At 45.4% G+C, this 8,280-nt stretch overlaps 1 protein-coding gene across 6 annotated transcripts in view; it reads right to left on the bottom strand.

Moving 5' to 3' along the window:
• Nucleotides 1-878: 878 nt before the first annotated feature.
• C1H11orf49 (chromosome 1 C11orf49 homolog) overlaps nucleotides 879-8,280 on the bottom strand; it is a 191,563-nt gene continuing 184,161 nt past the window's right edge. For 5 of the 6 annotated variants that reach the window (XM_042445411.1, XM_042445415.1, XM_042445410.1 and 2 more), the window contains 3 exons: nucleotides 7,680-7,789; nucleotides 4,764-4,827; nucleotides 879-2,329 (listed from right to left, as the gene is read on the bottom strand). In XM_042445411.1, the coding sequence (XP_042301345.1) occupies nucleotides 2,149-2,329; nucleotides 4,764-4,827; nucleotides 7,680-7,789 (355 nt within the window). In that variant the 3' untranslated portion in view covers nucleotides 879-2,148. The remainder of the gene's footprint in view (nucleotides 2,330-4,763; nucleotides 4,828-7,679; nucleotides 7,790-8,280) is intronic. The other variant, XM_042445413.1, reaches the window with a different exon arrangement.

Below are 8,280 nucleotides of genomic sequence, written 5' to 3'. Positions count from 1 at the left end.
CTCCCTCAGTTCTGAAAATGCACTGTTTGACTATTACAATTTGTCTTAAAGCACTTGCTCCTTTGTTGGGCAAAAGGAGTTGCAGAACTTTAGTTTGGCCCAGTATTGTCTACTCTTAGATGGGAAGAGGGTTCTCTTCTTGGGCTGTCTGTGTACTTTGAGTTAATGGTAGTATTAATGAGCTTTGTGTGGCCAGGGTTGGGCCTCTGCTGTGTGGGGATCTGAAGGGGAGTGATGTGGATTTCTCCCCAACCCCTCAAGTGAATAAAATCAAATACCTGTGTGTTCAATTTCTGTGACTGTTCTTTTCTTGATATGGAGCCCCTAAAGTCTTAAAGCAACAGAAACTTCCTTTTATCTATACTCTAGAGATGGGTGGGCATGTTGCAATGAAGAGGTTAAAGTTCATTTGCTGATAGTCTTAAAACATTCCAGTCTACCAAGATGTTGTGTTAAATTTCTTCCATAATTACTGTCCTGTGTGTAGCATATTACTTAGTACAGTCCTCCCGATTCATGGGGGGCCCATGCCAAACACCGCCCCCCTGCAACTCGGAAAACCCACAAATATTGGAGCCCCATTGTTTTTAATGGCTGCGCACTCCTGAGTACATGCCATTTTGTCCTTCCTGGCTTCCTGTCTGTGGAAATTCAAAACTGCGAATGGGAAGTCAACGAATCCGGAAGGACGTCTGTAGTTGAGACTGCATATCTTTCATCAGGACATGCTATGTTCTATTTTTCTTCCCCAGGGAAGAGATCTCACTTGAGTAAGCCTGGCATTGTTTTCCTTCCAGAAGACTTGTGTAAGGTAGAGAGTGAGCAGAACGTTGATCAGTTACTTTTTGCAACATAACTTTGAAAGAAGTCTCAGACAATTTCCATTTTACAATAAGTTTTATTTCAGTTCTTACTGAAGTTTAAAGCTTTAGTAATAATGTTCAATCATGTTTCCCCTAAACTAAGGCCAGAAAGACTGAGCTGAAAATTATCTATCAGCTAGGACGACCCTTTCCCACAACATACATAATTATCTAGATGTCTTGCCAAGGTCATGCAATAGTATCTAATTTGAACAGATTCTTGAAGGTATTCTGGAAGCCTTTATCAATCTGGAGTGTTCCATGGAGTAATAAAACCATTTCATTTCTTAGTGGGAAAGGAATCACTAATGGTGCACTGGAGCAATTTCTTGGGTTTTATTCAGATAACTGGGCTGGAGGGAATGTGAGGTTACTATGCAGGAAATGCCATTTGCAGAAAAAAGTGTAAAATAAGCCTCATTTAAATTGTGAGTCAAGGTCCTGTAAAAGGCTGGCATCCTATTACAGTATCGTAAGTTAAACTTGAGACATTCTAACAGCTTTACATTCTCACTTGTGATTGTGGTAGTATTGCCACAATTGCAAATGACCATGAAGCCCACCTTAAAAGCCCATCTGCTATCTGGAGCCTCAAAGGTCTGTGCTACCTGTGAGTGGGGCGCTGCTGGATGAGTAAGCAGCACTCTCTAGAAACTCAGAAACAGAAGAGGCACCTGTTACAACCCTTTGCAGCATAGCTAACTGGTAGGAGGGGGCTGGTCACATCATGCAACACACAACTCTCCAGCAGAACACCCCCCTCCTCCCCAAATCACTAGGGGTGGCTGACTGCCTTTTAAGGTGTGCTTCAAGGGTCATGGGAGGTTAAAGCGTAGCTACAACTTCATGGCTGCATGATTCATGCAGGGGCTTGGTCATGTTTCCTCCCCCTCCCCCCCCCAAAAAAAAATACTGGTTGAGAACGAAGACAGTGCTGAATGGAGCAAAATTTTAGAATCTGGACAAATTCCTACAAAGTTGAAAGCAAGACAGTTAGCCCAACTTTACTAATTTGCCTGCCACAAGAGGGCAATATTACCTTGCAATTGGAATCGGATTGTATTTAAGGTATACCCAACGCTCTACTGAGTATTCCTTCATTGGTTTTGGATGAGAAAAGACCAGTTTTGTTGGATGGCATGGTCAGCTTTCCAAAGAGGGAGATGTGAGTAATGTTTTCAGCCTGTCGGTGGGGAAAGGAGTATCTGAATTGCTATTTTCCCTCAAAGCCCACATTACTTCCATCATAAAGACCTGAAATGAGCGAACACTCCCATACTGTACATCAGTTTTCAGAAGAATCTGTCTCTTCTGTGGAGCCGTCACTTTCAGTAGCCATTTTCCTGCGATGGTGAAGAGGCCTCCATGGGGAAGTGATCCGGGAAGGAGGTTGGGAAGGCAAGTTGGCATTATCCCCACCAGCACTGGCAGAGTTGGAGATAGAGAGCCCTGATGCCTGGGCTGTTCTGAAAGAATACGCCAAGGGGGGAAAAATTGGCATTGGTCATGTTTATTATTTGTGGAGAATGAGAGTATAAGTGAGGAGCTGTTAATACATGTGTGGTAGCTGCACTTACTTCTCAACCACATAGCCAACTGCCTTTGCATTTAAGAAAATCAGTCTTGGAGAACTTCTCTCCCCCAAATTGCTTTTCACTAAGTAGCCAACAGTCTAGTGCAGAGCCCAGGAGCGGCTATTAAGAAGGCCCTGTCTTCTGTCACAGGTTTTCCTGTGAAAGGGGTGGGACTGAAAGAAGAGCCTCTCTTGAGGATCACAGGGTCTTGGCAGGCTTCTATGAGAAAAAGCTGTCTGTCAGACCCAGGCTATATAAGGCTTTATAGGCCATAAGCAGTACTCAGAAGCTCAGAAACAGACCAGTAGGTAGTGGAGTTGTAATGAGGGAATCCCTAATCATTCCTAGTTTTTGGCCAATGGTCTTTGAAAACTCCAAAGACAGCACAACAACAAAGGGACTAGCATGTGTAGGCAACTCTTGGAGATTAGGAGGCCACACTGTCCTCTCCAGGAGGCTAAAATAATAAGTCGCCCCCCAAATTCCCAGTAGCATTCTCTAGGGGGCATTTTTGCTATGTTTTTGGTTTCCCTCAAGCCATTTAGACCTAGGTGAGCCCTTTTTTTACAGTGACCTAGAAATCATTTACTGTTTTTAAAAGGTCCTCTACTATGCCTAAACAACTCAATGGGGGCCAAAAACATTGTGAAATCCCCCCTTAAAGGGTGTTAGGAGCAACTGTTTGACCCTGGAGGGCCCAGGGCCATGACAACTGCCAGGCAACATTTTGTCCACCCTAAACTAATGCAATGTGTCACCACTGTCAGTCATACCATCTCCAAGAAAGGGAGCAGTGGCTTTAACTGCAAAAGCACCATTGGCCACCACAGAAATCTTGGGTCTCAAGGCTGAATCTGGGACCAAGACCAGCATCTTCAGGAGTGTAATCCCATCCAACAAAGGCTAAATCCCTATCCCTTGATCTGCCTTTGAACGAAACAGGAGCATAGTACTGCCTAGTCAGGATTAAGCTTTAATTTGTTCACCCTTATCCAATTTATTAGTGATGATAGACATGCTGGTGAAACACTGAGCTTCCTTGGAAAGGGAAAACATACTTTAGCTGGATATCAGTGGCATGAAACCAAAAGTCTCTTGGACAAACTCTCCCAGTAGTTTCATAAATACATCAAATAGCATGGTGGACAACGGAATCCTGCAGCACTAACATCTTAGGCTTTCCCCTTCAGAAAAGAATAAAGCCACTTTAAGCCAGTTCCTCCTAGTCCCATCCCAGTAAGGTAGCCTGGAATAATCCCGTGGTCAGTGGTATCCAAAGCTGTTGAAGGGTCCAGCAGAACCAAAAGGAATGCACTCCTCCTGTCTAGTTCCTGTCAAAGATTGTACACCAAGGCAACCAAAGCCATCTCCTTCACCAAAAACTAAAGTGGAGGTGGGAGGCCATTACTGGCTAAAATATGGTGATAATGTCTCCCATACTTTTCTAGAACACCATGGCGGAGTACAGACAGCGGGAAAGGGGCTGTCTGCACTCACCCCTTTTCTGGCTGGGTTGGAGGCAGAGCAGCCTCACCGGCAGACCCTGTGACCGGCGCTTTTCCAGGCCATGGAGAAGCGGCAAAATGCTGCTTCCCTGTGGCCTGCAAAAGGGGTGTCGTTGGGGCTCCATGCCCCAGGACACCCCAACAGCTGCAACCAGGTGCCGTTCCCACAGCCATTTGGTGGCTGCGGGAACAAAGCGCGTGCTAGAAGGAGCTCCATTTTGGAGCTCTTTCTCGCGCCACTGTTAGGCTGCCACAAGCGGCCTGGGGCAGCATGAACATGTCACGCCCGTGCCATGCCATTTGGACGTGGCGCAGCCGTGACGTCATAATGGCAGCGCCCATGTTCACAGGGCGCCACCAATATGCTGCTGCTGGCACGTACTAGGATTAGGGAGTGTCTACATGGTGCGCGCTAACCCTAACCCTAATACCAACACTCGTACGCCGCTTTTTGGCAGTCTGTACCTGCTCAAGTCAGTTATCAAGGGGAGGGGGGATGTCCTCTGAATTTTCCTCTCAGCTGCCCAAGCCAACATAACCTATGATGTGGATCATTGGAAGTCACAGCCCAACACTTGGAGGGATATACTTTGCCCTGCCCAACCCCCTTTTGAATTTTTTTTTTGATGTAGGGTGTTTTTTTTTTAATCTCGCCTTCTAGGATTCATAACCAAATACCTTTGCTCATCGTGTGTTATGGTAGCTGTAGAGAGCCAGGCTGCTGACTCCTTAGCCACACCACTGCTTTCTGAACAGATACAGGAAAAGATTATGCTATCTTGCTCACTGCCCTTGTAATTTAAACCTTTAAAGGGACTTACAGTTTCTCTAGTTCCTGATCCATAAGTGGGTCAACTAGTAGCTCAGCTTTGTCTGGGAGGGCTCCTAGAAAACAATTGAAAGGAAAGGATTAGCCTGAGTTTTGAGGAAGAGCAACTGACATCCATATTCTATCTACAACAATGATCCATGATGTGAACTGACTCCCATGAGAGGAGGTACAAAATTAGTGCAGACCTGTAGATATTTGCTCCTCAGCTGACCAGAATATGAATACAGTATTCATTGTTCAAATACAACTCCCTGTGCAGTGTATAATACATCCCTCTATTTCATATGATAGCAAGCAGCTGCTAACTATTGGCTATGTTTGCCAGCCTCTCTCAAAATACAACAGATTTTGCAGAGCTATATGTATCCAGATGATCCCTTTTTCATAATTGCTGCATTTGAGTCATTGTGGGGTATGCTGGCTAGGGCTGGTGAAAACTGTAAGCCAAAAACCCTGGCAGGCACACTCACTTTTGCTATAGACTTCCCAACATTGGGAATCATTGGGGGGCTGGGCTGGATTCCCTCAACAGACTGGGTGATATCAAGCGGCACAACCATGTCTCCACCTGATGCCAAATGGCTTGATTGGACCTTTCCCACCTAGCACTTTTATTGTGGCACCGAACTTCCTGTGCTCTCCTCAAACACTGGAGCATGTTGGCTGAGAGCATGGCACTGGTCCTCATTCACAGAATCACAACAAGGGTTTGCTCCCTGCCAATCTTCCTCCCTATCAGTGACATGAACTCAGTGCCATCCTTGCCTTATCCTTGTCTTTGTAAGAAGCATGGAAAGGCCTGGAGGGTGTGCCAGTCTCTTCGGAGGACTGGTAAACAATACTTAAGGAGGACTGATGAATCAACATTGACACAGGCGTTAGGCTGGGCGTTGCAATCTGCCTGACAAACTCATCCCAGCCTTGTGCTAATCCCTAGCCTTCTCTTCCTCTTCAAGGCCCCAGTGAGACCGGAGGGAGTGTGGGGCCCTGCCTGAAAGCTCCTTCCCACTCTGAAGCTCTCGTCTGGAACTGCCCTCGCTGCAGGGCTTTGGGGAGCCTGTGATCCCCGTAGACCAAAGCCTATTCAAATCATCATGTGTGTAGCAGAGAAGATGAAAAGACACCAAGAGAAGAATCTGCCTTGCCTTGCCAGGGACAGAGCACCTGTTCGACTTGCGGCAGCTGCCCCTCCCTGTACGAGGCCTCAGCAGGAGGCTGGCAGGGGGCCAGGAGAAGAGGCCTTCCTGAATGGAAGGGAAAACCCATGCATTTTGTCCATAGTATGGTGGGCAGGGCTTTCTCAGCCCATCTGTTTGCTTTGCACCTTGCTAGAAGTGAATTTGCTAAAAGCCAGGAAGAAAGGCATGGCTGGGTGCAATCCAGGCGGCCTGTGAAAGCACCGCTCTCTAAGCCTGTTTGCAAAGGGGATTGCAGGCTTGTCTGCATGTTGCCTTTGATATATAATCTATGTGGTGCTGCTGGGTAAACAGCCCTCCATCAGGAGAGCATTAGCAGCTCAAATGGTCAGCAGGGGCCTGGGGCACAGGGAAGGAGGGAAGAACAACCCTGGTCTGTGCTGTGATGACATACTGCTTTGATAACAAAGGAACAGCCAGCAGCTCAGGATGGCCATTTACAACATTAAAAGAAGGGATGTACCCAGGACTGCACCTGCAGCAATGATCTCTAATAATGTCTTCCAAAACACTGCCACTTGATGAGTGTGTGTGTGTTACTCTTTCACCACACTATCAATGTCAGCTGGAAACATACAGTTTTGGGCTGCTTCTTCATATGTGTGTAGGTGCAGGACAAACACAGCTTTGGAAAGTGGAGAGAGAGGGTGTGACTGGAATTCAGCCAAATCTGGTCAAAAACCAAAAGGCCTGGTACTTCTTTTGAGGCAGAGGTGCATTCCAGGTGCTTACAGCAGGTTTAATTACTAAAAAAAAGAGCAGAATTCTGCTGTATGCACATACATATATGTCTAAGGAAGAAAATGCACACCCATTTGTTTACTGAGCACATTTCCCCCCACTATCAAACAGTGAGAAGAGGGACCAAGATTTCTGCTGGGAAGGGCTGTCTCTCTCCTATAGATCATCCTCCGGCTTCTGAACTTGGGGCTAAAGTGCACAATCCTATAGTGTACATTGAACAAGTGAAAGAGGAAGCAGGACTCTGAAATGACTGGACCAAGAATTAAACCTGGAAGAACTGTTGAAGGAAGAGGTATATACAATGCACCCACCCCATACACAGGCTTGCCATCCACAGCTTTAAGCTTACATTGATGGCAAGCCCTGGATGTTAAAATTGTGTGCATGCCAATGGCGCATGGACACAGCACCACACGCAGATGTGTGCAACCATTGAAATAAACAGGACTTGAGGTCCCACGTTTTTCCCCTTACATGGGGGGGGGGGGGACAGATCTGCTGTGTATACTGATTTAAGTATTTACGTACAATTACACTGTATTTAAGTACAATTACTTTTCTTCTGTTAAACCACAAAATTTAGAGTCAACAGAGATCTATAGTCAGCTGCTTCCTATATGAGATCTATGATTCCGAATGCATGGTTCTCTTCTGCATGCTGTTATCATAAGTTTGATTATAACACACTGTTATAACAACAAAAATGTAATGTATCAAGGGGTTGTTAAAAGTTTCTATATGGAAGTTTCTAGATGGTAAGTATTTTCACTGTAATGCCTGGAAACAGAAGACCTAGATTTTTTGCTTGAGCCATCAAAGCTTCTTTGCTCCAGAGGAACTTCCCTACAATGCCTCTACACTATACATGTAGCATATTGTGGTCCTGAGAATGGTACAGATATCGAAAGCCAGTCATCATTTTTGATACAGTCAACCACATAATAATGCAAGGAACATTTCTTTACCAAGGGTTCTGTTAACTCCCTGATGTTTGGCAAGAGCCATCAGAAATCCATAGAAAGTCAGTCTCTGCACACTGCTCAGAATTTCCTTGATAACAGCAGATGGAGGACAGCTAGACAAACAAAGAGTAAAACAGGACAAATAATGTGGCATCAGTTAGCACTTTGGTCCTAGATGTGTTTCAAGATCCACCTGAAACATCATATGGCCCTAAGTAAATTTGTTTACTTTACTCTGGAGTCTTTTCCCATCTCCTGGTTTTATGGCACCCAAGCCTATAAGCAATCCTTGTATTTCAGAGAACATATAGGATGGGTTAGCATGTTTACAGAGAAAACCATGGAGACTGCCAGGTTCTCCCAGATTCTTTGCAGTGGCTGTAGATTTTGTGGAAGTAGCAATGTGGATTTTTTAAAAAAATTCTCACGGCCGTTCTGGTAATTTAAAAATAAAGCATGACGCAACAGTGAGATGTCTTCTTATTTCTTTGGGTTAGGGCCTGAACAGACAGGCCAAAATAAAGCTACTTTGGGTCACTTTGGAGGTATACTGTTTAAATGATGCACGTGTCTAAGAGACCGGAAGCTGCTTTGGGGCAGCTTC

The sequence above is a fragment of the Sceloporus undulatus genome, chromosome 1 (genome assembly GCF_019175285.1).
Source record: "Sceloporus undulatus isolate JIND9_A2432 ecotype Alabama chromosome 1, SceUnd_v1.1, whole genome shotgun sequence".
In the NCBI taxonomy this organism is placed as follows: domain Eukaryota; kingdom Metazoa; phylum Chordata; class Lepidosauria; order Squamata; family Phrynosomatidae; genus Sceloporus; species Sceloporus undulatus.
The sequence above is the reverse complement of the archived record's forward strand: the minus strand, read 5'-3'. Positions and strand labels throughout refer to the sequence as shown.